At 47.9% G+C, this 27963-nt stretch overlaps 1 protein-coding gene across 5 annotated transcripts; it reads left to right on the plus strand.

Moving 5' to 3' along the window:
• Window positions 1–592: 592 nt before the first annotated feature.
• On the plus strand, window positions 593–27759 carry GAL3ST1 (galactose-3-O-sulfotransferase 1). Of its 5 annotated transcripts, none has more exons than XM_035098710.3 (3): window positions 593–738; window positions 19635–19768; window positions 22571–27759. In XM_035098710.3, the coding sequence occupies exons 2-3, from the start codon at window positions 19644–19646 to the stop codon at window positions 23712–23714; spliced, it is 1269 nt and encodes a 422-aa protein (XP_034954601.1). In that variant the 5' UTR covers window positions 593–738; window positions 19635–19643; the 3' UTR covers window positions 23715–27759. The 5 variants fall into 5 exon arrangements, with proteins under 5 accessions (XP_034954601.1, XP_034954599.1, XP_034954598.1 ...); XM_035098708.3 differs by lacking the exon at window positions 593–738 and adding an exon at window positions 772–1389; XM_035098707.3 differs by lacking the exon at window positions 593–738 and adding an exon at window positions 12372–13093.
• The last annotated feature ends 204 nt before the right edge of the window (window positions 27760–27963 follow it).

Raw genomic sequence — 27963 nt, forward strand, 5'->3', positions numbered from 1 at the left:
CCCTACAGCCCCCAACAGTCAGTCAAAAATCTATGCCCACTGAACATGTTTCAGCCTGCATTGTGCTGTTTTGGGGGTCCCTAAAGGTAAAGGTAAAGGGACCCCTGACCGTTAGGTCCAGTCGTGGACAACTCTGGGGTTGAGGTGCTCATCTCGCTTTATTGGCCGAGGGAGCCAGTGTACAGCTTCCGGGTCATGTGGCCAGCATGACTAAGCCACTTCTGGCGAACCAGAGCAGCACACGGAAACACCGTTTACCTTCCCGCCGGAGCAGTACCTATTTATCTACTTGCACTTTGACATGCTTTCGAACTGCTAGGTTGGCAGGAGCTGGGACCGAGCAACAGGAGCTCACCCTGTCACGGGGATTCGAACAGCCGACCTTCTGATCGGCAAGCCCTAGGCTCAGTGGTATAACCCACAGCACCACCCGCGTCCCTAGCCCATCGTAATTCCTCCCCCCTGCCAATATTTTCTGTGCTTCTGCAAATCTTAAGGTTTTCCCAAACCTGTAGATCCCACTTCTTTATATGTAGGGTGGTGCCTTTGGCCTCCATAAATAATAGCCCTCCAGAGTGATGGTATGCTCCTGTTTGTGCAAGCCTCACCTTCCTACTGAATGGAAGCAGAGCAGGGGTATATTTACTGAAATCTCAGCTGACGTAGAAACCGTTGCCAGCCCTCGCCCAAGAACCGACGTACAAACCTGGTGCAGTCTTGCCTTCTCTGCCACCTAATGTGAGTCCTGCGCTGGCCTCTGAGCCACAGATTTGTTTTATTTTCCATGCTTTCAGCTGATCTGGCTATGGTAGGCAGGGCTGTGGAGAAGACTTGCTGGATTCTGCTGCTCTTAGCAGGAGAGCCAGGGAAAAGAAGGCAGGGACGGCAGGGACAATGTCTTTGTTGATACCAGCACTGCAGAGACATACAAATGATGCTGTTGTTCTTGGAGCTGGCTTGGGAGCCCGTTGTGAAAGAATTCTCTGTATTCCCTGACGTGGGAAGAGAGAGGCAAAGCTAGGAGAGTCAGCCTGGGTTGCAGCAGGAGCAGCAAGAGTTGATTTCCAGAACGTTGTCCTCCTGGGAGACGGTGGAAGGCTCCTACAAGCTTCCCAAAAGAGGAAGCTGGCCCTTGCAATGAGGTGGAGAGCCCTTGGCGGCAGTGGTGGTGGGCCTTCCTGAGGCTCCTCTCAGCTCCGGCAAAGACCCCCTTCTTTGGCCAAGGCTTGCCAACACCGGCAGAGGGTTTCTAGGATGCTGTAAGCAGGTCTGCTAGCGGAGAGGCCATCCCATGTTGGAGAAGCATCCCCAAGTTTCCCTGGCAAACTCTGCTTTGGTGGTGACAGGGCGAAGGAAGGTTTGCTGGAAGGTGCTTAAACTGAGGGAAAGGTGAAGTACAAAGCCAGGCTGTTTGTTATGCTGTGTGCCAGCAAGAGTGGGGAGAGTAAGGCAACAAGAAGTGGAGGAGATGGGTTGGGAATTGGGCTGAAGGTGATGTCTAGTAATTGCTAGAGATTGTGTGGTGCAAACTGATGTGCATTTGTGAATTTTTTCCATGTGTTTGCATTATGTGAAGAAATTGCACTGTGTGTACCAGCTCTGAGAAACTCTTTCCTCTATGTTCCATGCTTAACGGTGTGGGACTTAGCCCTAGCGAATCATGGCTGAAATTGAACCTTTTGTGCACAGGTTTTGCATTTATTTGTTTCTTCCTCAACTTGCATTTTCCTGCCAATTATTAACCCAATAGTGCGCTTAGGTTAAAAAAGAAAAAGCTTTAGACTGAATACCCAGAAGCCCAAACAGGAATCAGGAAAATGGAATCAAACTGATTTGAGGTTTGGGTGCTTTGGGATGTGTTTATATCCTTTTTCAGCCATGAAACACAACAGGTTACCTTTGAAGCATATTGCCATCTCTCATCAACCCAGTGGTGAATGTGCAATATAATTTATATTGTGCAAGCTTTCGTTTACTCTGTTTAGTTCCAGTGTACTGCCACTAAGACAGGGACAGGGGTGGCGCTGTGGGTTAAACCACAGAGCCTAGGGCTTGCCGATCAGAAGGTCGGCAGTTCGAATCCCCGCGATGGGCTGAGCTCCCGTTGCTCGGTCTCAGCTCCTGCCAACCTAGCAATTCGAAAGCATGTCAAAGTGCAAGTAGATAAGTAGGTACCGCTACAGCGGGAAGGTAAACAGCGTTTCCGTGTGCTGCTCTGGTTCTCCAGAAGCGGCTTAGTCATGCTGGCCACATGACCTGGAAGCTGTACGCCGGCTCCCTCGGCCAATAACGCGAGATGAGCGCCGCAACCCCAGAGTCGGTCACGACTGGACCTAATGGTCAGGGGTCCCTTATAATAAGAATAATAATTCATTATTTATACCCTGCCCATCTAGCTGGGTTTCCCCAGCCACTCTGGGCGGCTTTCAACAAAATATTAAGATACAACAGTCCTTCAGATATTAAAAGCTTCCCTAAACAGGGCTGCCTTCAGATGTCTCCTAAAAGTCTGGTAGTTGTTTTTTCCTTTGACATCTGGTGGGAGGGTGTTCCACAGGGTGGGTACCACTACCGAGAAGGCCCTCTGCCTGGTTCCCTGTAACTTCGCTTCTCGTAGTGAGGGAACCACCAGAATGTTATAGACGGGGGGGTGGGGATCCCCCTAAACCCTAGGAATTAATAAATGCTAGGATTTTTATTAATTGGGATCTGGATTAAAACATAAACTGGAGAGCTGTGCCATCTTATGCAAACCACCCTGGCCTAGCTACAGCTATCAAGAGAACAATAAAGGCCATTAACAATACAAGGGAACTTCCCTCTTGCCCCCAGGTGTAAGGAGAGACTGGGTATTTGGGAGGTTGTCAGGGTAACTGCTTTGGGGGAGAGCAAGGGGTTTCTGGGAGAGAAGAGGAGGGGAGATCCGTCTTTGGGGAAAGCTGCCTGCAGGCTGTTTGCAGCACTGCCTATTGGAATGATCATGCTATTAAGATCTGCACTCCCTCCATGCAGACTGAAGGGAGGGATAAGGTGGATAAACCATATTTTGTAACGCACAACAGTCTCCGCCGTGTCTTCTCTTCTCCAAAGGGGCACAGACCCTGTGTGTGCGCCTGGCACCCCATGGGCTCTTGCCACCGCTTGGCAGAGAGAGGGGCAGGCACCCGGCTTTTGTAACAGATCACATCATACATGCAGTAGTTCTTTCTGACCCTCGCGGGCAGCTACCATTGGGGCAAGAGGCAGGAACCGATTCTCACTTCTACAGTAGTAGAGAATTGCAAGTTCCTTGCGTAAAAAAAGGGACCCCCAGAACTACCTGAGTGGCTGGGTCACTGCAGGTTCAGTTCCTTCTGAAGCATATTAATTATTAACCCTCATACTGTACGGAAAGTCAATACAGAGGATGGGCAGTGAGAGAATGCACGAGAGATGTAAATCTAACTGTCGAGGCAGGCCTGAAAAGTCCATATTGGAGTACGGTATGTCAAGAGAATAAACCCTTTGCTTCATGCAGACAGATATATCTGGAGGAGAGAGCTATCAATGGCTGCCATCTATGATGCCTCCGCAGTTGGGGGCAAAAATGCTTCTGAATAGTTGGAAGCCATGGGAGGGGAGAGCACTCTTATGGAGCACTCTTATTGGAAGCCACGGGAAGCCATTGGAAGCCATTGGAAGCCACGGGAGGGGAGAGCACTCTTAAGGCCTGCTTGCAAGCATCTAGTTGGCAAGAACACTGCAAGAACAGGATGGTGGACTACATGAGCCACTGGCCTGATCCAGCAGGCTCTTCTTATGTTCATATTGGGGTTTTTAAAAGAATTTTAAAGGGGGGTATTTTTAATAATAATAATAATAATAATAATAAATAAGTGATTAATAATAGAAACTGTATGAAAATGAATAAAAAATGAAAACTAATGGTACTAATGAAAAATGGGTTTGTGTATGTACCGTAATTAAAATAATGTATTGGTGGTCATTTTGACTCACAGGAAGTTTTGATTCAGGGGTCAGACCTTGTGGGGGTCCGGACTATATTTTGGGTAAAAATATGAACGAATTCCTACGCCCCACAAATAACCCAGAGATGCATTTTAAATAAAAGGACACATTCTACTCATGTAAAAACATGCTGATTCCCGGACCGTCCACGGGCCAGATTGAAAAGGCGATTGGGCCGCATCTGGCCCCCGGGCCTTAGTTTGGGGACCGCTGTTTTAATTTCACCGCGGGGGCTGGATGTCGGGTCTCTGGGTTAGGGCTAATGCGGCAGTCTCAGGGAGTGGCCTTCAGTGGTTCAGGCCTCCTGCATGGATACCATTACAGTTATTCAAAGAAAAAGATGATGATGATGATGATGATGATGATGATGATGATGATGATGATGATGATGAATTTTCCAGCAAGGGAGGTCCCACGCTGCACTTGTTTTCCCCCGGGATGGTCTCCGGTGCACGGTTCCCCCCTGGGCCCCGGCCTGCTCTTTTTGCGCTAGCAGCCGGGGATGTAGGCTCAGGATTGGGCCAGGGCTAAGCCACGCGATTCCTCACAGTCTCCCTGGCCCTCCCAGTACCCACCTACCCCTCTCCCTTGGTGGTGGCTGCGGTGGCAAGCTGGTGCTCCTTTTGCTTTTTGTTTTCTGTACAGCTGGGCTGTTGGTAGGGTGCTCCCAGTCCTGGTGGGGTCAAGGCTGCTGGGGGGGGGCTAGGGGCTCTGCGTGGCCTCTCTGGTTCTCCCCCATCACGGCGACGGCAGCGGCGTTGTTGCCGGCACAGGGAATAGCCAGGCAGCTGTGGTGCTCACCATCTTGTCTCTCCGGAAGTCTTACGTTCATATTGTTATGAATTTGTGGGAGCCTTGACTCTCGTAAATTCCTGGGTCTAGTGGGTGTTGGAGTTTAATTGATTAAAAAAGGTAAAGGACCCCTGACAGTTAAGTCCAGTCGCGAACAACTCTGGGGTTGCGGGGCTCATCTCACTTTATTGGCCAAGAGAGGTGACGTTTGTCCGCAGACAGTTTTTCTGGGTCCTGTGGCCAGCATGACTAAGCTGCTTCTGGTGAAACCAGAGCAGCGCATAGAAACACCGTTTACCTTCCCGCCGGAGCGGTACCTATTTATCTACTTGCGCTTTTTGACGTGCTTTTGAACTGCTAGGTTGGCAGGAGCTGGGACCGAACAACAGGAGTATTAAAATGGCCAGATGCTGGTTTAGCCTGTTAAACAGCTCAAACCAACTTCCTGGGTCAGGTAGAGATGGACAATTTAAGTGGACAAAGGGAAGGTGGAGAGCTATAAAGAAAGCAATTGACAGACTCTCTGCCAACCAACAGATGGGTGAAGCCCCACCCTGAGCTTTGAAATAGTTAGTCTGAAGACAGTGCCTGAGTTTTTGTTAGGAGGAAGCTTTAGCATTTCAGTTAGATGTGGTGTAATTGAGGGGGGAAGCATGTCAGTCTACAAGTGGTAGCAAGCTGGGGGTGGTCAGAGTATGATGTGGGCTGACTGAATTAGAGGCAGCAGCAATGGGAGAAACAGGACCCTCTTGGGGTGCAAATGCTATGGACCCCTCCTTCGTAGCGCAGGTTGTATATATGTATAAATAAACCATATACTGTATCAGAAAGATGGTGGTGGGGTGCACATTTTTATTCTTATTTATTTATGATTATTTCTTTGTCAAAATGAAATCTTATTTCTTTAAAAAGCAACACTAAAAGGGCATTAGCATGGAGGCAACCCTTTGATAGTGTATGATAAACTCCTACATTTTAGGGTTACCAGAATGTAGGGGTGGCTGAATCTGACAGTTTTGGATTCTCTATTTCTTGTTTTTCCAATTCTCTACGGTTCCACATCAGTTTGAAAATTTTGTAAAATAAGTCCTCCTGAACATTCATCAGAATTCTGGCGCAAATTTCTCTTCTTACACACATTTTTATATGCATTTATGCTTCATATACACATTTTGGCAAAGCAGTTTCCCCATATACCTTGCATTTTTGGTGTGCTTTTTCACTAAGGCATTCATTTCTATGCAGTTTACCCTGCATTTTTGTACACATCTCCTGGCTAGAGAACTGCATTGCAAAATTCAGAGATGTGTGAATTTTCACGGGTGGCTGTGTTTTGGTTTGTATGGTGTTTTGGAAAGTGAGAGTATAGAGGTTCACCTTTAAATACTAACAGAATCTCATTTGTCCCCCATACTTACCAAAATGCAACTTTTTTTCCCTCCATTATACACCGCAGAAGGAAACAAGAACACAGAAACTAAATGGGAAGGAATTCAGTGACTAAAGAACAATGATAGGAGCATTTTTTAACCATGTGGATTTCATTACAAGTGATCAAAGTATGACATGGAATACAGAGAAAGGAAATCAACCCACATGGGCCTTTGATTGATTAAACGCCCGGGGGGGGGGGAGACCCAGGAAACATGAACCCTGGACCCCTGGAATCTTGCACCACCCAGAGACCGAGGTGGTGTCAGTGGTGTAGTGGGGGGAGGGGCACAGCCCTGGGTGCATTTTTTGGAGGGAGTGCGATCAGTTGCTCCCATGACAGGCTCCTTCATTGCCAGCTTCCTCACACCCAGCCGCAGCTCCACTCCTGGGTCAGGTCTCACCCAGGGGTGGAGCGGAGGAGAGTCGGTGGCAGCCTTGCCACCTCTCTCCACTGGGCTGGGGTGTACAAGTGCACCCCACGTGCTGCTTTGTGATGAGAGCCTTGGTGGGCTCCCTCTGCCCCCTGCCCCCCTCTGGGGCACACCCCATGCGCCCATCCCGGGCAGCGGTACCTTATGATCTGCCACTGGGTGGCATGAAATAATATACAGTGGTACCTCTGGATGTGAATGGGATCCGTTCCAGAGCCCTGCTCGCAACCAGAGCAGTGCGCAACCTGAAGCGTCGAATCTGCGCATGCTCGTTGCGTAATTTGGCGCTTCTGCACATGCACGTGACGTCATTCGGCGCTTCTGCGCATGCGCAAATCGCCAAAACCAGAAGGAACCCATTCCGGTACTTCCAGGTTCAGCGTGTTTGTATCCTGTGATGTACACAACCCGCAGCGAACGTCACCAGAGGTATGACTGTACAGTATAAGAAAAGGCAGTCAAACAGGTGTCTCAAAGCTCCAGGTGGTCTCCTATGTGCCAAACCAGGCAGAGGCTGGACCTCCCTCCTCTGCCCCGCAACCTCTCTCTCTTTCTTTCCCCTCCAGTTTGTATCGGGTTCCCAGTTCTTTCTGTGGATCAGCCTCCAAGGGAAAGGTCAACATAAAGACACTGGGATGCAGTGTTGAATGTCAAGAAAGAATAAGGGAGTCTTGTTACTCAGTTCAGGATCTATTTACAATTTCCATTCATTATTCATTGAGATGAGAATCTCAGCTACATAATGCAGCCAGCTAGAACCATGCATCCATCCCTCAACCCTAGCTTCTCTCGTATGTATGCCAGTTTATTAAGGGTGCTGGGAATTGTAGCTCTGAAAGGGGTAAACTACAGTTCTCTGGATTGTTGGGGGCGGGGTAGAGGATGTGCTTTGTGTGTACTTTAAACGTATAGTGTGCCCACAACTTCAGACTGATATGGAGAGGGTGCTGTTGGAAGGAAGCCCATTCTTGGCAGTTTGTATATGCACAGTAACATTCAAAATTTGGGTGCTGTTCAATAAATCTGCACACGGCTCATATGCCAAATCTGAATGCTTTTGAGTCACTGAAGATTTTGCAATTATTTTGGCAGGAAATAATTATTTGTTTACTCTGGGCAGCTCCCAGCAGAATATTAAAAACATGATAAAACACCAAACATTAAAAACCTCCCTAAACAGGGTTGCCTTCAGATGTCTTCTAAAAGTCAGATAGTTGTTTATTTCCTTGACATCTGATGGGAGGGCACCACTACCAAGAAGGGAAATTGATGGGCTGCAGCCTTAGCAAGAAGTTTAGTTTGATTGTGGGATACATTTTATTCAGTTCATATTAAAAGGAGAACCTACTGAATTTGCACTTCTCGCAGGGAGGGAACCACCAGAAGGCCCTCGGTGCTGGACCTCAGTGAACTTGGGACATTCCGCATAAGGATAGTCAAGAGATTATCATTTCTGGAGCTGAAAGGGTCTTTGGATTGCTGTAAAATCCCACTGTTTACACTTAGCAAATGATTTTGGCTGCTGTGCGAAAGGAAGGCTGTTGAGCTATTGGGACTATAGCAGGCTCTTGTTACAGTGGTACCTTGGGTTACAGACGCTTCAGGTTACAGACTCCGCTAACCCAAAAATAGTACCTCGGGTTAAGAACTTTGCTTCAGGATGAGAACAGAAATTGTGCGGCGGCTGCACAGCAGCCGTTAGCTAAAGTGGTACCTCAGGTTAAGAACAGTTTCAGGTTAAGAACAGACCTCCAGAATGAATTAAGTTCATTCAGAACGGACCTCCAGAATGAATTAAGTTCATGGGTTTCTGAAAAATAAGTCATGTCAGACTAATCTGATCTCATTTTTTGACAGAATTGCAAGCCTGGTAGATGAAGGGAACGCTGTGGATGTAGCCTATCTTGATTTCAGCAAGGCCTTTGACAAGGTGCCCCATGATATTCTTGTAAAGAAGCTGGTAAAATGCGGGCTAGACAATGCTACCATTCAGTGGATTTGTAACTGGCTGGCTGACCGAACCCAAAGGGTGCTCATCAATGGCTCCTTCTCATCCTGGAGAGTAGTGACTAGTGGGGTGCCACAGGGTTCTGTCTTGGGCCCAATCTTATTCAACATCTTTATCAATGATTGGATGATGGGCTTGAGGGCATCCTGAGCAAGTTTGCAGATGACACCAAATTGGGAGGGGTGGCTAATACCCCAGAGGACAGGATCACAGTTCAAAATGACCTTAACAGATTAGACAACTGGGCCAAAACAAACAAGATGAATTTTAACAAGGAGAAATGTAAAGTACTACACTTGGGCAAAAAAAAATGAAAGGCACGAATACAGGATGGGTGACACCTGGCTTGAGAGCAGTACATGTGAAAAGGATCTAGGACAGGCATCCACAAACTTCGGCCCTCCAGATGTTTTGGACTACAATTCCCATCTTCCATGACCACTGGTCCTGTTAGCTAGGGATCATGGGAGTTGTAGGCCAAAACATATGGAGGGCCGAAGTTTGGGGATGCCTGATCTAGGAGTCTTGGTAGACCACAAACTTGACATGAGTCAGCAGTGTGATGCAGCAGCTAAAAAAGCCAATGCAATTCTGGGCTGCATCAATAGGAGTATAGCATCTAGATCAAGGGAAGTAATAGTACCACTGTATTCTGCTCTGGTCAGACCTCACCTGGAGTACTGTGTCCAGTTCTGGGCACCACAGTTCAAGAAGGATACTGACAAGCTGGAACCTGTCCAGAAGAGGGCAACGAAAATGGTCAAAGGCCTGGAAACGATGCCTTATGAGGAACGGCTTAGGGAGCTGGGTATGTTTAGCCTGGAGAAGAGAAGGTTAAGGGGTGATATGATAGCCATGTTCAAATATATTAAAGGATGTCATATAGAGCAGCGTTTCTCAACCGCTGTTCCGCGGCACAGTACTGTGCCGCGGGACGCTGGTTGGTGTGCCGGGAGACGCTGGCGACGAGAAGGGCGATTTGCTGCCCTGTCACGTGACTGGCGGCCGCCATTAGGGGCGCTGACCCGCCGGAAAGGAAGCCGGCCGGGTCATGACGGGGGCGGGGCGAGCGCAGCTCTCAACAGCCACCACCGCGGCTGTTTGTCTCGCTCTCGCTCCTCTTGCTGGCGGCGCCCGGGAGTTTTTTGGTTGGCGCGGGAGTGAGCGGCCTCTTCGGCAAGGAGTCCTGCAGAAGGTGAGGTGCTCTTCTTGCTAGCCCAGGGGTCGGCAACCCGCGGCTCCGGAGCCGCATGTGGGAGCCTCAAAAGGGAGCCTCACCAAGAAGCCCCAGCCCACACAGACAGGGACCGATCGGATGTCGGTCGGTCGTTTGTTCCCTTCCGCTGCAGAAACTCTGCCGCCGGGGCTGCGCGCACGGGGAGAAGGCGGCGAGTGGCTCCGCCAAGGACATAATGCAGAACAGACCCGCAAAGGAACCCCTCAACAGTCTTTTGCCATTAAACTCCAACTTTTACACCATGCACTTTTTGCACCCGTGTGTGTAATGATTACGTCTCCCCTCCAAACTAAACTATAGGGCGGCACAGAGTTGGTGTGCCGCGGGATTTTTTTTCATAGAACAAGTGTGCCGTGGCCCAAAAAAGGTTGAAAAACACTGATATAGAGGAGGGTGCAATGGACACGGAGCAATGGATTCAAACTACAAGAAAGAAGATTCCACCTCAGCATTAGGAAGAACTTCCTGACAGTAAGAGCTGTTTGACAGTGGAATTTGCTACCAAGGAGTGTGGTGGAGTCTCCTTCTTTGGAGGTCTTTAAGCAGAGGCTTGACAGGCATATGTCAGGAATGCTTTGATGGTGTTTCCTGCTTGGCAGGGTGTTGGACTGGATGGCCCTTGTGGTCTCTTCCAACTCTACGATTCTATGATTCTATGATTCTAAGTTCTTAATCCAATGTACCACTGTATATTCTTAACTTGGTCATTGGCATCGGCTATGTACACACAGTTAAAGTACATTCCCCACCCCCACCCCATAACCCTGGCAGTTGCCGTTTAAAGGCATTGGGAATTGTAACTCTATGAGGTGTATACTACAGTTTCCAGAATTCTTTTCTTTTTTTCCTTGTGAAAAAAAATTATTAAACAAATTTAACAAAATACATCCTCAATCAATATAACCAATTACTTCCCCCCTTTTATACCCTCCCCTGCTTCCCTCCCTCCCCCACCCTCCCAAGACTTCCCTCAGCTCCCCTCTCTCGTTTGTTTGCACATGTTATTCTCTGCATGTTATAAAATTGTACATATCTTTACCTTATCTATCCTATATTCTACTAATAAATTGTGGATGTTTATTCAAAACCTGCCAAGGAGTCCAAGTCCTTTTGTTGTCTTTTTAAATAGTATGTATAAAGTTCCCATTCTTCCTTAAAATTTCGGTTGTCCTTCTCTCGTAGTTTATATCTTAACTTTGCCAGTTCTGCATAGCTCATCAGTTTTTCTTGCCATTGTTCTTTCGTTGGGACTTCCTCATTTTTCCATCCTTGCTCTAATAAGCATACATTCTTTGTTTTCCTTGGCAGGTCTTGTCCTAAAATCCCTAACAAAATGCTCCTGGTTTTTTTTTTAGAAATGTCCTTTTGAACATTTTTTTCAGTTCATTATATATCATCTCCCAAAATATTTTAACTTCTCTACATTCTCACCACATCTGATAAAAAGTACCTTCTTTTTCTTTACATTTCCAACATTTATTTAACCCAGTTTTGTACATTTTTGCCATTTTTACTGGTGTAATGTACCATCTGTACATCATTTTCATGTAGTTTTCCTTCAAAAGAGAACAATCTGTAAATTTTAAATCTACTTTCCACAATTGTTCCCAGTCCTCGAATTGTATATTATGTCTTATATCTTGGGGCCATTTAAGCATAACCGACCTCCTCATCTTTCGTTTCCCATTCTACCAAAATACTGTATGCTTTCTTCAGAGTTTCACATCTTCTTCTATCACTTCCTTTTGAAATCTAGAAATAACTAGTTTCCAGAATTGGGGGAGGGGCTTTAAATGCTTGCGTCCTGCTTGTGGGCTTGCCACTGGTTGGCTACTGCAAGAACTAGAATAGATGCTGGACTAGAATAACAGAATTGTAGAATTGGAACGGATCACAAGGGTAATCTAGTCCAACTCCCTGCAGTGCAGGAATCTTTTTGCCCAGCATGGGGCTCAAACCCACTACCCTGAGCCTCCTACTGTACATGGGCCTCCTTTGGCCCCACTCAGCAGTGTTCTTAAATTCTTAGACATTTGCACTAAAATGCTGGCAAATTTTCATGAGGATTTTTTTTTAATGCAGGTTGCTGTGGAAAGGTGGAGAACTTAGCTGCCGTTCTGCATATGCCCTAGAACCCTTTGACTGCTTTTTACATGACTGGGCCAATAATTGGGGCTCTTGCCAGCATAATGGCAAGCTTTGGCTTAAGCTGGACACCCTGAGCCCTGACTTTCAGGGCAGCTCCAGGTACATGTTAATGCCTGATTAGAAAACCTACTAATCAGTTGCCAGCTGCTATCCCACATGTTAATGGCTGATTAGGAAACCTAATCAGTTGCCAGCTGCTATCCAGAAGAACATACCAACCCCACCCCAATTTGGTTGTTAACTGATAAAAGCCTTCTTCCAGCTAGCAGCCCCCCCCCCGACCATCAAACAGAGGCCGCAATATATTTGCGAGCCTCTAGCAAAGTGCCACTAAATGCTTTTTGCCCTTGAACTGGACTTGTAGCGAAAGATCGGACTTTTTGCAAGAGGAAAAGTAGCATGAAAATGGACTTGGAAACGGAGGGTGACACTTGCTCGTGGTGCTGCATCATTTAACCTCCCTTCAAACAGATTCCTGCCAACCTAGCAGTTCGAAAGCACGTCAAAAATGCAAGTAGATAAATAGGAACCGCTACAGCGGGAAGGTAAACGGCGTTTCCGTGTGCTGCTCTGGTTTGCCAGAAGTGGCTTTGTCATGCTGGCCACATGACCTGGAAGGTGTACGCCAGCTCCCTCGGCCAATAATGCGAGATGAGCGCGCAACCCCAGAGTCGATCACGACTGGACCTAATGGTCAGGGGTCCCTTTACCTTTTACCTTTACCAAACAGATTAGAATGGAAGCCCATGAAATAAATAGCCAAAGTAGTGCTTATCCACACTTGCTTTTCCTCCACTGTTTCCAAGAACAGACAGCTCCATAACCAAGTGCTCTTTTCTTCACCCCGGGAAACCATTCCTTTACTGCTGAATCACAGCCAGCAGCCATCCAAGAAAAAACAAATGGCTAATATTGCACTTCAGCTTTAATGAGCGTGTTTTTATGGGGAAAGCTCCAGCGCGGAACAAAGAGCGCTCCAAGACAGAGCTTTAAAGCACAGACTTGTGCCTACCGGTAGGCAGTGTAAGGCAGAAGGTAAGTGTGGATAAGTGTGTAGTCTTACCTCTCCGAATGAATGCGCTTTCTTTCCCCCTCTTCTTTCAGAAATGTCAGAAATCTCTAATCTGACCTTTTCTGTCTCAGCTGGATAACTTTGCTGGTGGGTGCTTTTGTGTCGCCATCTCTCGCAGGCTCCTACTCTCTAGCTGGAAAAGGTGAAATAAGTAACAAAGAGATCTTTTCTCCCTCACTCTCATTGAACTTCCCAAGGACGCCAAGGCAAGCGAAAAGCTCTGTCCTCGTTAGATTGTGTCTCTCGCAAAGCCGGTAATAATTAGCTGGGGGCTTGATTTTTTGTTCACACGCATGATGCTGCTTTGAATTGTCTCCCTTGTCGGGTTTTGTTTTGATGTACGTAGATTTTGATCGTTTTGTTGTAATCATTTATTTGCCTTACATATTTATCTGTTCTTTAATGATGTGGGGAAATTAGAATGTATTTTTGAAGATAAGGTGAGGGATGGAAAATGGAATGTAGGAAGGCGCCTTATACCATGTCAGCATATTGAACACCCCCCCCCCAAGGAGTCCTGGGAACTGTAATGTATCCCTCACAGATCTATAATTCCCAACACCTTTAGCAAACTACAATTCCCAAGATTTTTTTCTTTTGGGGGGGGGATATGTGCTTTAAATGTATGGCATACACACAGCCTCAGTGCCTCTCTATGCTGACTGTCAGAGGCTTTCCATGGTTTCAGGCAGGGGGCATTTCCAGCCTGACCTGGAGCTGCTAAGGATTGATCTACAACCCTTGCTCTAAAAATAGAGTAAGATCCTAGTCCTCATGCTTCTGAATAAAGAGCCGATTTAAATAGGGACATAGGAAGTTGCCTTCTACTGAATCAGACCATGTAGCTCATTATTGCCTACCCTGACAGGCAGCAGTTCTTCAGGGTTTCATTCTCTTTCACTGGAGATGCTGCTGGGGATTAGATTTGGGACCTTCTGCATGCAAAGCAGATGCTCTACCACTGAGCTGCAACCCTCCCTTTGGCCATTTGGTGACTGTGCAAGGGGCTGAGTCTCTAGCATTTGAGCCAAGTGCCCTGTCATCACCCTCAAGAGTTTTTGGGTAGCAAGACTAGACCTACTCCATCTAAGAGATCCTTGAGAGCTGAGCTGGTGAAATAGACCACAAACTCCATAATGAAACTCCATACAGAAAGTGTTCCGTGCAGAAGTTCCTTCCATTACCCCAGCCTTTGCCACCCTGATGCCCTCCAGGTGTTTTGGGTTGTGCTAAAGGGCACAGAAATGTGGGGAGGGTGAAAGGATTCAGACTGCTTTGGCAAGGGAGACCCTGTTGGCAGTCTCTTGGTCACTGAGGGCAGGGGCAGAAGCAGTCACTGAAACAGTGGAGAATCAAACAGGAACAGTGAATTTGACTCGGCCCAGAACCCCAGAACAGAGAGGGAAGATTGTGCGTGTATGACAGCCTATGATGGCTACCTACTCAGGGCAAATGGGCTGCCAGACACCCACCCACCACATGCAAGAACTAACATTTGCCTTGCTATGACTCAGTCAACATTAAGGAAACCAGCCTTCGCCAACCTGGTGCTCTCCCGATGTGTTAAACTACAGCCCCCATCAGTCCCCCCTCCAGCCAACATGGCTGTATGAAGCTAAGGCTGATGGGAGCAAAGTCTGAAGCTGGCAGAAGTTGTAGTCCACAAAGTTAAACTCGGCTAGGAGGCATATTCTAGATTAAACTGGTTAGCTGCTTTAACCTCTAGGGCAGGCATCCCCAAACTGCGGCCCTCCAGATGTTTTGGCCTACAACTCCCATGATCCCTAGCTAACAGGACCAGTGGCCGGGGAAGATGGGAATTGTAGTCCAAAACATCTGGAGGGCCGAAGTTTGGGGATGCCTGCCCTAGGGATTACAGCAACAACTTATACTTGGGGTTGCCTCTGAAGACAGTTTGGAAACTTCAGTGGTGCAGAATTCAGTGGCCAGGTTGCTGACTGAGGTAAGACAGTTGAAGCACATAACGCCAATCTCAGCCCGACTACACTGGCTGCCAATTAGTTTCCAGGCCCAATTAAAAGTGTTGGTTTTGAGCTATAAAGCCTTAAAGGGCTCAGGACCCAATACCTCAAGGCCTGCCTCTCCCCATATGAACCAACCGGGACCCTGTGATCATCATCTGAGGCCCTTCTTTGTGTGCCTCTTCCGCAAGAGTTCTGGAGGGTGGCAGGCATGAGAATGGAGCCTTTTCTGCCTTTGTGGAATGCCATTCCCAGCGATGCTTGCCTGGCACCTTCATTATGTGTTCTAATAGATCTTGTGGTGCTGAATGTTTAGGCTAAGTAAATATTGGGGTTTAATTAAAACTTGTATGTTGTAACTGAGATGTGCTGAAAGAGAGTCTCATTGTGTATTATGCAAGGGGTTTGAGCTGTTTAAATAATGATTATGTGCATCTTACACATGGATTTTAATTACACATAGATATTAATCTGGCTGGGGAAACCCAGCCGGATGGGTGGTGTATAAATAAATAAATTATTGTTATTATTATTATTATTTATTATAGAAAAAAACGCTCCCTTTCCCTTATGGGGTACCCAAGAGCCCATATAGAGTCCTTCTGTAAGTTCTCTATCAGCAGGAGAAAATAACGGAGACCAACCAGAGAAGCAAAGCAGCTAGTAAGCCTGATCTTTATTAAAGCTGTTGCAACAGGGTGCTCACACACACACACATATGAGGGGGGGAGGGACCCTGAGCCATGCGTGCAAGCCCTTATATAGACATCATAAATTGCCCGCCCTGGAGTCCAAGACCACCCCCAGAAACATCATACATAGATCACAGAAGGGGTGTGGCCCAAGACCACCCCCTTAATACATCAGAGAAGGGGCGGAAATCTGGGTGTGTTGTTTTTCCTGTCTGCCAGGTTACCTGATTGGGTTACCTGGGCATCCTGGCCACTCTTTTGTTATAACTACTCAATTCCTAAATCCAGGTCACAGGCTCACACCCTATTCATATCTTAAATGTGCCCTTGAGACAGGATTTGTGAAAGAGACAATGGGGAGATTTCCCATTTCCTTCGACCTTGCAGAGAAATATTTGAGGTCATTTTGGGAGGGAGAAAATGGTTTCAGGACTTTTCTGTGGGTTCCAGACATGTGGTTTACATATTTGTATGTCAAAATAAAAAATAAAAATAAAAATTCCTTCCAGTAGCACCTTAGAGACCAACTAAGTTTGTCATAGGTATGAGCTTTCGTGTGCATGCACACTTCTTCAGATACACTGAAACAGAAGTCACCAGACCTTTATATATAGTGAGAGGGTGGGGAGGGGTATTACTCAGAAGGGTGGTGGGAATGGGTGGTTGGCTGATAGGAGTTGTAAGCCTGTTGACAACTGAATTGCAACTCATTACCAAGCTTAAAACCATGGAGAGGCCTGGTCTGAATAAGGACATTGGATTCTTATCTCATTATACATAATAAAGCTTTCTTTAGCCATCTCACCCCTTGCTTTTTCCTGCAAGACCAATTGCAGTCGTGAACAGTTTTACCACTCCTATCAGCCAATCACCCATTCCCACCACCCTTCTGAGTAATACCCCTCCCCCACCCTCTGACTATACCATAAGGGTCTGGAGACTTCTGTTTCAGTGTATCTGAAGAAGTGTGCATGCACACGAAAGCTCATACCTATGACCTACTTAGTTGGTCTCTAAGGTGCTACTGGAAGGAATTTTTTTATATTTTATTTTTTGTTTTGACTGCGTCAGACCAACACGGCTACTTACCTGTAACCTATATTTGTATGTGTTTGCTTGGTACATTTATGAACATCTATTATATATATATAAGACCTTAAAATTCTAACTATTATTATTATTATTATTATTATTATTATTATTATTATTATTACATTCTCAAAGTCTGAGAATGTAATTAAGATCCATGTGTACTGGAATGTGTGTACCCACTTCTGAGCATCAGCAATTAGCATGTGAAGAGTAGACCTAGGTAAATGTTCTCAGTGTGTACCAGTCTTTAATCCTAGTCAATCAACAAGTGTTGATAAAATCAGGGAACACCTGAGGGGATTAACCAGTAGTACTTACCGTAATAGCATCCAAAGAACTGACAATTAGAATGCAACTGAATTAGGGAGGCTTAATTTTTAGGAACAGCGGATTTGGGAGAGAGGCCTTGGGCTGAGTGTTGCACTGCTGTCCGGAACAAGTCTCTCTTGAGATGACCGTGCTGTAAGATGTGGATTCCCCCATGCAAACTGAAGGTGTAAATATGTGAATAAATCATATTTCTTAAAGCTACGACAGTCTCTGTCAAAGAAGCACAAACCCTGGAATCCCATGCACTCTTGCTTGGCAGAGAGGGGAAGGCACCCAACTGTATCTTTAGTTGCCAGGCAAAATAATAATAATTCTCTTCCCCCAGGGCCTTTGACTTATTAACAATTTAAGGCCCTTTAAACTGGCAGGGGGTAAAAAATAAACACGCGGAGGGCAGCAGGTTGAGGATGGCTGGTTGGATACCCAGAGCTCCTTCAATCAGACCTTCCCGGCTGCCAGCCAGGGAGCAACCCATTTGCACTCTCACCCAAAACTCTGCCTGCCTGCCATGCCCATTGCCAGCTCTGCTACTGCAAAGCCCCAGGAAGTATGTCTCCTTGGCCTGACACAGAGGACAGTGCTGCTGCATTGCAGACACTCGCACACCGGGAGCTCAGGCATTCTCTCTGCCTCAGAAAGGAGCAGGCATTTGCTCCATCCAGCCACTGAAGCTCCTGGAGCCACTCTGAGGTCTGATTTCAGCAGACCTCCTCCTCCTGACAGCAGGCAGGTGCTGTAGCCTTTCCATGTTTCATCTTTGCTCACTGCTAGCAAGGAGGTTGCTGAGCAAATTGTCAGGATAGACTTGAGGGAGAAGGGCTGTCTGTCTGTCTGTGTATGTGTGTAGGGTTTTTTTGGGGGGGGAGCGCATTACAAAATACGGAGCCCTATGGGATTGTGTGCTTTATTTATTTGGCTCAAATTTCTCCTGCCAGCCTTAACCAGATGAGAGGAACCTTAGACTCGGGGGCCAAATCTGGCTCCCCAAGCCTCTCTATCTGGCCCTTGGAACTCTCCCCAGGCCACACCCCTTCACTGGCTCTGCTTTGTACCCTCCTTGAGTGGTTATTGCCTGGCTGGCATGTGTCCTTGAACACCAGTAATGCCCCTTGCTTGCCCAGGTGGAGAGTAGAGAGGGGGTATGCAAGTGTGTGTCGAAGTTAAATTACTGCACAAAGGTAACATCCGCATCAATTGGCCCGCTCACTTTTCCCTCCACACTTGCCCACCACTGGCATGTGGCCCGAAGAAGGGTATCTACGAGGGAATGTGGCCCTTGTTCTGAAAAAGGTTCCTTGCCTCTTCTCTTAACCAAGGCTTGAAACCAGGGTCTGGGGCTGTTTCCAGCAGTTAGAAGGAGGAATCTCATCAGCCTTCATTGCCGTTAGCACTGATGCAACAGGGAACTATGGTTAAGCAATCTGCCCATGATTGTTGTTGTTTAGTCGTTTAGTCGTGTCTGACTCTTCGTGACCCCATGGACCATAGCACGTCAGGCACTCCTGTCTTCCACTGCCTCCCGCAGTTTGGTCAAACTCATGTTCGTAGCTTCGAGAACACCGTCCAACCATCTCATCCTCTGTCGTCCCCTTCTCCTTGTGCCCTCCATCTTTCCCAACATCAGGGTCTTTTCCAGGGAGTCTTCTCTTCTCATGAGGTGGCCAAAGATCAGCTTCACGATCTGTCCTTCCAGAGAGCACTCAGGGCTGATTTCCTTCAGAATGGATAGGTTTGATCTTCTTGCAGGCCCGTGATTACAAACCTTTTAGGCTCTGACTCTTCTCCCTCCCACTTCAGTAACTGCAACTTCAAGAGGAAGGTGTTCAGCAGGTGCCAAAGAGAAAACAGAGATGGGAGGGAGAGAATACCAAAGGGGGGCAGCCGCCGCCACACCCACTTTGTATGGAATGGACCTCCTGCTAAGATGGAATCTGCAGGAAACCCTCAGCAGTCAGTTGGGTATATAAGGCATGAGGTTGATCTTTAACAGAGTTCAGAGACACCTTCCAGGCAGGTAAAGAAAACACTTGGGGCTCAAAGCAATACTAGTGAAGGGTGTGGCCTGGGGTGAGTTCTCAGGGCCATATGCAAAGAGCTGGAGGGTCCCAGGCCTGAGGTTCTCCACCACCACCACCACCCCGGTATAGACAACACTGAGATAAATAGACGAAAGGTTTGACATAGTATAAGGCAGTGTTTCCCAACCTTGGGTTGCCAACTGTTTTTGAACTACAACTCCCATCATCCCTAGTTAGCAAGAGCAGTGGTCAGGGATGATGGGAATTGTAGTCCGAAAACAGCTGGAGACCCAAGGTTGGGAAACACTGGTATAAGGCAGCCTCTTGTGTTCTTGCTTCTAGGAATCTGCCCATGAATTCACTGCCCTTTCCCTCTGTTTTCCTTTTCAGGCGATTGCGATGGTGCGTCAGGGGAAGAACTGGAAGTCCATGTGTAAGGGCCTCATCCTGGGGACTCTCCTAACCAGCTTCATGCTGCTGCTGTACTCCTACGCCGTCCCACCCTTACAAGTCAGCATGACCGAGTGAGTCTGGTGTGCACAGGAGAAGACGTGTGGACCAAGAGACCATGAGCGGAACCACAGCCTGTTCTGCCTCCACAGAAAGGCTCTCAGAACAGAATATATGTACGAAGGAGATTGAAGGGATTGAGCCCTGATGGGGTAGAATGGACTGTACCACTTCAGGTGGAGAGGGGATCTGTTTTCTTTCAGGGGCATGCATGGAAATTCCCTGCAAGTAGAAAACTTGACGCATGTGGGGGCTGGGCAAGAAATGTTATCCTTGATGTGCTAGCTTTCTGTTTTCAAGGAATTGGGTTGTCTGTGTGGGAGGGTTAGTGTTGGAAAGCACTGTACTGGTACAGTCCACTCTGCCACTGGTGAATATGTAGCTCTGGAATCTCCAATGTGGTGCTTGTGGCTTTAAAGCACCCTCGGTCACCTCTCGGTGCCCACCCAGGCCCTCTGCGCCTCCCAAACTACAGTTTAGAAAATTTGGTGAGCATCCATCTCTCTCACACCACTTGGAGATTCCAGGGGTACCAGGCACACTTACTAGGGTCTGTGTTTCCTTTTAGAACAATGAGGCACAGTGGAGTCTGAAGTGTTTTTATGATATATGGTTTATTTACACATATTTACAACCTGAGCCTACTATGGATGGGTTCAGAGCAGGAACACCCCTATGCTTCTCCCATAAGCATAGCAGGTTTGGGTTTGCAAACAGAGAAATCAGCCACGTTCTCTGTGTCTCTTTGTCACAGTCAGCTCACATGGTGCTCAGACCCCACTTCCTCTCTTTACCAAACTGCTTGCCAAAGTGGCACTTTCCCCTGTGTTCAGTTAAGTCATCCACTTTGAAATCCTAAACCCCTTTGATCTCTGTCCACCAACACACAACTGAGGGAGGGACCCCTCCCTCCTTATCTGGTACATCTTCACCCACTGTAACCCTGGAAACTTCCCCCTTCCAACTCTGTGATTAACTATTGCTAAATACCTAGAGCTCAAGGTCTCCTGCCTTGTTGATGGCTTGCTTTATGGGTTAATGCAGGCATCCCCAAACTTCGGCCCTCCAGATGTTTTGGACTACAGTTCCAATCTTCCCCGACCACGGGTCCTGTTAGCTAGGGATCATGGGAGTTGTAGGCCAAAACATCTGGAGGGCCACAGTTTGGGGATGCCTGGGTTAATGGCTCTGCCTTTGCATCCCCATTTACCTGGTTAGCCTGTATTTTTACACTGTTGAGTTGTTGTTGTTGTTGTTATATGTAACATGTAATATATATATATATATATATATATATGTATATATATATATATATATATAACCACTGAGCCTAGGGCTTGCTGATCAGAAGGTCGGCGGTTTGAATCCCTGTGATGGGGTGAGCTCCCGTTGCTTGGTCCCAGCTCCTGCCAACCTAGAAGTTCGAAAGCACGTCAAAATGCAAATAGATAAATAGGAACCGCTACAGCGGGAAGGTAAACGGCGTTTCTGTGTGATGCTCTGGTTTGCCAGAAGCGGCTTTGTCATGCTGGCCACATGACCTGGAAGCTATACGCCGGCTCCCTCGGCCAATAATGCGAGATGAGCGTGCAACCCCAGAGTCGGTCACGACTGGACCTAATGGTCAGGGGTCCCTTTACCTTTTTTATGTGTGTGTGTGTGTGTGTGTGCGCGCACACACACGCGCGCACGCGCACACACACACACACACACACACACACACTGCCCTAAACCTGCAGGTCTCAGAAAGTTTCAATGTTAAATCCATTGATTAAATTCCAACATTTACTAAAGCCAGAATTAGGGGTTTGCTTAAATTCTAACCCCTTTAGTTAATCCAGAGATTTTAGGAGAGTCTTGCCCCCCACAAACTTATAACAATATATTTCAGGTGTCAGAAGTCATGGTAAAGAGGTGCATCTTGAGCATATGGTGAAAACTGTTTGATGAAGATACCAGAAGCACCTCTGTGGGGAGGGAGTTCCACAATTCAGGGACTACTACAGAGAAAGTCCTCTCCTGGGCCACCATTCTCTGCACTTTGGAGGGTGGCAGAACTTCTCTGCAGATCTTAACACACAAAGACCTTGGTAGTGATGGAGATGGTCCTACAGATATTTGTGGCCTAGGTCATTTAGGGCAGCGTTTCTCAACCACTGTTCCGCGGCACACGTCGTGGCAGGAAGCCGGTTTCCTTTCCGGCGGGTTAGTTATAATTATTGGCGGCCGCCAGGAACGTGACAATGCAAATCGCCCTTCTCGTCGCCGCACGTCGCGGCAAAATTTAGACAAACTAAACTAAAATTTAGACAAACTTAAAGAAGCTGGCTGGATGAGCTCAACCTGAAACTTGCTGAGCAAAGGATTGTGCTGGCAGAGAAATCAGCGGCTTGTGAAGCCTTATTACAGGAGATTGCAACCAACACAGCAATTGGCAAGTGTTTCTTACAGTCATAATTATATAGTCAATATAGGGCGGCACAGAGTTAAATTTTTTAACTTTTTTAATGGTGGTGTGCCTCGTGATTTTTTTCATGGAACAAGTGTGCCTTGGCCCAAAAAAGGTTGAGAAACACTGATTTAGGGATCTAAGTACCATTGAGAGCATCTTGAATTGGGCCCAGAAACGCGTTGGCAATCAGTTACCTCCTCTAGCAAACCACATTCAACTGCTGAAAATGAATGTCCAGTGGAAACTGGAAGCTAGAGGAAGGTCTGGGACCTTTGCCAAGCGTAGTGCAGTCAAGGAAGATGGTGAGAGAGCTCCTTATGCATTCCTGGAGAGATCCTGATTGTTGACTCTGCTTTCCCCTTAGGGTCCCAATCCCCTACTCGTGCTCTTCCTACCCTTCCCAGGCTCGGCTGCCGGCTTTGGCCAACGGTAGCCACAATCCACAGAAGTGCCACCCCAAGCTGGACATCATGTTCCTGAAGACCCACAAGACAGCCAGCAGCACCATAATCAACATCCTCTTCCGCTTTGGGGAGAAGCACCGCCTGAAGTTCGCCTTTCCCAGCGGACGCAACGACTTCTACTACCCCTCCTTCTTTGAGCGGAGTCAAGTGCAGGACTACCAGCCTGGCATGTGCTTCAACATCATCTGCAACCACATGCGCTTCCATTATGAGGAGGTGCGCAAGCTGCTACCGGCCGACACCATCTTCGTCACCGTGCTGCGGGACCCCGCCTACCTCTTTGAGTCCTCCTTCCACTATTTCGGGCGCATCATTCCCGTGACCTGGAAGTTGTCGGACGACGATAAGCTGGCCGAATTCCTGCAGGACCCTTGGCGTTACTATAATCCCAATGGATTCGGTGCACATTACCTCCAGAATCTCCTCTTCTTCGACTTGGGCTATGACAGTAGCATGAATGCCAACAGCCCTCTAGTTGAACAGTACATCCGCGAAGTGGACGAGCGTTTCCACTTGGTCATGCTGGTAGAGTACTTTGACGAGTCTTTGGTGCTTCTGAAGGACTTGCTCTGCTGGGAGCTGGAAGACATCGTCTACTTCAAGCTCAACGCCCGGAATGACTCCAGCGTCTCCAGGCTGACGGACGAGCTCTACCAGAAGGCCACGACCTGGAATCTCATAGACGCCAAACTCTACCGGCACTTCAACGCCACCTTCTGGCGCAAGGTGGAAGCCTATGGGCGTGAGAGGATGGCCAGGGACGTGGCCAGGCTTCAGGAAGAGAATGAGAAGATGAAGAACATCTGCATTGACGGGGGCCGCCCGGTGGATGCCAGCGCCATCCAGGAATCCAGCATGCAACCGTGGCAGCCGTTTGGCAAAAAGACCATCCTGGGCTACAATCTGAAAAAGAGGATCCCCAAGAAGCACCGGAAGCTCTGCCGCAAGATGCTGACGCCGGAGATCCAGTACCTGACGGACCTGGGGGCCAACATCTGGGTCACCAAGCTGTGGAGCTGGGTGCGCGAGTTCCTCAAGTGGTAGGAGGGCCGCACAATCCCTGTTCCTGACAGCCATGTGCCCCGTCCAAGAGAACAACCAGGTGCTTTCATTTTGGTCCTCCCAACCACCCGCCCCCCCCCACCCACACTTCTTCTTTACCTTAGATGGTCAGATACGGCTCCTGCTTGCCACCATCCAATGCTTGAACTAGCCTCAGAATGAAAAGGGACAGCAAGCTTGAACGGTTAAAAGGAGAGGAATTGCCAAGGCCAAGGGAGGGCACCATCTAATCATCCATTTGGGGCCCAGGCTGTGCCAGGAGGGGGATGTTGCGGCACAGGCAAGGGCTGAAGTAGATGGGGCCCCGCCACCCCTGGGTGCCACACAGAGTCCAAGCACTTGAGCCAACCCCCCTGTTCCAGCTGAGAGCAGAGCAAGCAGCAGCAGCAGACAACGGCATCAGGACACCTCTGCCAATTTGCAGCATTTTGCTAACTCTTTAGAGCTCTGGTTTTCTTCCTCTTGACTCTTGTTTCAAACTGCTGTGGACAGTGATGGATGAGCTGCCACCCCCCACCCACCCTGCTTCCTTCGTCCTCCTGGCCGGGAGAAACTTGGTTGTTTGTGCTTGTGTGGCTATTCGCACATGTATGTGTTTGCATGTATTGACGGATGCTCCTTTCTAAAGAAGGGAAGTCAACACACGTGTAATTTGCTCACATCTGCAGGGATGGACAAAGGATGTGCCGGATGGGCAGCACATTTCTGAACGTATGCGCAAAGACACAAATATTGGACATCTGTCTATGGGGATATCTATACAGCGGGCTTAAAACTAGTTAAATCAGGGGTAGCCAACACCTTGCCCTCCAGATGTGGTTGGGCTGCAAGTCCCATCATCTCTGACAGGGACATTCTGAACCCAACAACATCTGGAGAGCACCACATTAAATAGTAATACCCCTGAGAATCCAGGCCACTGTAATTCTGTGAGAGGGAGGCAGAGCCCCTGGTCAGCATCCTCACTGTAGTAGAGCTCCCAGGATGGTCACCCGCAGCAGTTAAATCAATAGCCAACTGCTATGCATGTGTAGTGTAGATATTGTCCATGCAGGGGATTGAAACATTACTGCGAACTGAAACATTACTGCGAACACATTAACTGTGAATGAGTGTGTGTGTTTGTTTATGTTAATTGCACACGCAAGTTAAGCTCCAACACAAAGGTGGCGTTTCACCCCTCTGTGTTGTTGGCAGTGCACTCCTAAGACTGAAACAGCCCAGTGTCTTTTGCTCCGTGGGGGGGATGATCGAGTGTGTTCCTTTGTGCACTGAAATCTGCCTCTGTTTCAGGATTGCGCAAGCCACAATGCGTGAGAGGCAACAAGAAACTGTTGTTTCTTGACTCACCTGGCAGCGATAGACTGGACAGCAGCCTTTGCCCACCTGGGGCCCTCTCTAGATGTTTGGCAACACAGCTCCCATCAGCCCCAGCCAGACAGCAAGCATTGCCTGGGGCTGATGGGAGTTGTAGTGCAGAAAGAACATCAGGAGGGCCCAGGGTAGGCAAAGGCTGCTGTATGTACATGAAAGCCAGGATCGACACACTTCCTTTTCTTTTAGTTCTTTTAGTTTCAAGGGCACCGTCGACTTCCTCAATCCTCTATAGGTGGGGAAAGATCAGCCACGTCCTTAGCAGATCCCTCTTTTAATCACATTCTGGTGCTTACAAATAGCTGCTTTGGAGGTATACAATAAAATGCCCAGTAAAACTGGGACTCGGGTTTGCCAGCAAAGGCTGCTCTTGCCATCTCTCTCTCTCTCTCTCTCTCTCTCTCTGTGTGTGTGTGTGTGTGTGTGTGTGTCACTTTTAGCAGTTAGCAAGAAGTGCGGTGGGTGTGGGTTGTATTGTTTCTTTTAAAGCAGCTGAAGCAATGGGGCTGTTTGGAAAAGGACAGAAGGCACCTCTAAGTACGTAGCCCAGCAAATGGCATGAGGGTTGAAATGCTCCCCATCCACTGCCACCACCAACCCTGGACATTCAAACCACAATAAGCAACAAAGAAAAAGGCTACATTCCCACCATACATCTAAAGTGCTATGATACCACTTTAAACAGGCATGGCTTTCCCCGGATAATTCTGGCAGCTGTAGTTTGTTGCAGGCCCTGTTAGGAGACCCCTAACAATTCCCAGAGCTCTCTTTGAAGAGCGATTTATTGTTAAACCGTGCTGAGAACTGTGGCTCTGGAATTGGGATTAGGGGGGGTCTCCTATCAACTCCCAGCACAAAGTACAGCTCCTAGAATTCTTTGGGCGAAGCCGTGCCTGTTTAAATTAGTATCATAATGCTTTAAATGTATGGTGCAAATGTGACCCAACCAAAAAGTGCCGCGTTGCCCTTTAAACCCTCAGCCTCACGTGAGCAAAGCCTCTTGGTGAACATGAACTATAGACCCTCTTGACGTATAACTGGAAGACCTCAGGACTGCGCGCCACATATACAAAGCACGTTCAACATTTAAAGCACATGGCTTCTTCCTGCAAAGAAGTAGTTTCTCCCCTATAGAGCTACAATTCCCAGCGCCCTTAACAAACTACAGTTCCTATGATTCCTGGGGGGGGGAGCCGTGTGCTTTAAATGTATGGTGTGTGTGCCGTGTTAGTTAATGGTCCTTGGGAGCCGAGTCTTTTCAGAATGGGTGCTCATCAACTCAGGTTGAATTCTCCACCCTGGAATACTACCTAGAGACAAACCCAATTTGTGCCAATGTACCTCTTTCTGTTATTATGTTATTCTGTTACTTCGGCCCTCCAGATGTTTTGGACTACAATCCCCATCTTCCCCGACCACTGGTCCTGTTAGCTAGGGATCATGGGAGTGTGTAGGCGAAAACATCTGGAGGGCCGCAGTTTGGGGGTGCCTGCCCTAAAGAATCCTGGGAACCATAGTTTACCTATAACGGAGCCAGTATTCCCAGCACCCTGAACAAACTACTGTTTCCAGGATTCTTCTGAGAAAGTGATATGATTTCAATGTATGATGTGTGGATGTGACCCTTGTCATCATCACCCAGCAGAACCGTTTCCCATACACCTCTGTGGGGGGTTGGTCCACAAGGTGCAGAATGTCCCATGTTGTCTTCCTCCAAACTTCCGCCGTCCCTGCCAGAGCTAATGTCCTCGCTGGTTGGAGGGTCCTGGAGTTTCTCTCCTCAAAGAGGAGGTGTCGGCCCTGACAAGCAACGGGATCTGATGAGGACTAGTGTGCTTACAGGGAGGGCTCCACTCAGAATGTGATGCGGGAGAGGAATGGTGGGAGGGAGGAGGCTTCCCAGTTGCTGCTTCTCACTGCAAAAAAACAAACAAAGCAAAAAAACCCAGGAGAGGCGTCTGCCTACACACCAAATATTTAAAGCACATGGCTTCCCCCCAAATAATCCTGGGAGCTGTAGATTACCCTTCGCAGTTCCCAGCACCCTTAACAACATCCAGTTCACAGAATCCTTTGGGAGAAGTCATGTGCTTTAAATGTGCACAAGTGAGCATCTCCACCACAAGGAGTTGCTTAGGACCTGGGTGGTGCTAAAAGGCAACCAAAATGTGGGGAGTGTACTCAGAAGGGTACAGCGAGGGAGATCCTTTTGGGGCTCCCTTTCCCCATGTATGACTTCAGGGACAGCCAAGGTGGGGCCCTCCAAAAGCTGTTGAACTTCAGCTGCCATCAACCCCTGCAGCTAGCAATGGTTAGGGATGATGGGAGTTGTAGACCAATAACTCAAGGGCACCCTGTTGGCTACTGCGGGTCCTACTGTGACTGATAACAATAATTCAGAACAGCATCACTTCCTGTCTGTTCCATCACAGCTCTCTCTCTCTCTCTCTCTCTCTCTCTCTCTCTCTCTCTCTCTCTCTCTCTCTCTCTCTCTCTCTCTCTGTATATATGCCTACAAACACACACCATTAACTCAGTATACATGTCTAATGTTCTCCACTTGTAAAGATGAGAAATGTTAAAAATCACTATAATTTTGTAAAATAATTATAATGTAAGGCTGTTTATAATACAAAGGTCTTTGAGGTGTTCAGACTCTGGATTCTTTTTTCCCCATTTGTAGTGGTGGCGTGAGCTGGGGTGGGTTGGGGTGTGGGTGTGGCGAAGGGCCGTGGCTCAGCGGTAGAGCATCTGCCTTGCATGCAGAAGGTCCCAGCTTCAATCCCCAAAGGCAGCATCTCCAGGTTGGGCTGGGAGAGACTCCCTGTCTGAAACTCTGGAGAGCTGCTGCCAGTCA

This window comes from Zootoca vivipara, chromosome 16 (genome assembly GCF_965207765.1).
Source record: "Zootoca vivipara chromosome 16, rZooViv2.hap1.1, whole genome shotgun sequence".
Classification (NCBI taxonomy): domain Eukaryota; kingdom Metazoa; phylum Chordata; class Lepidosauria; order Squamata; family Lacertidae; genus Zootoca; species Zootoca vivipara.

Bases quoted from the DNA above. Each gene is read 5' to 3' on its own strand.
- GAL3ST1 (XM_035098710.3), top strand. From the start codon at position 19,644: ATGGTGCGTCAGGGGAAGAACTGGAAGTCCATGTGTAAGGGCCTCATC. The intron at 19,769-22,570 runs GTGAGTCTGGTG...CTTTCCCCTTAG, and splicing joins TTACAAGTCAGCATGACCGA to GGTCCCAATCCCCTACTCGT.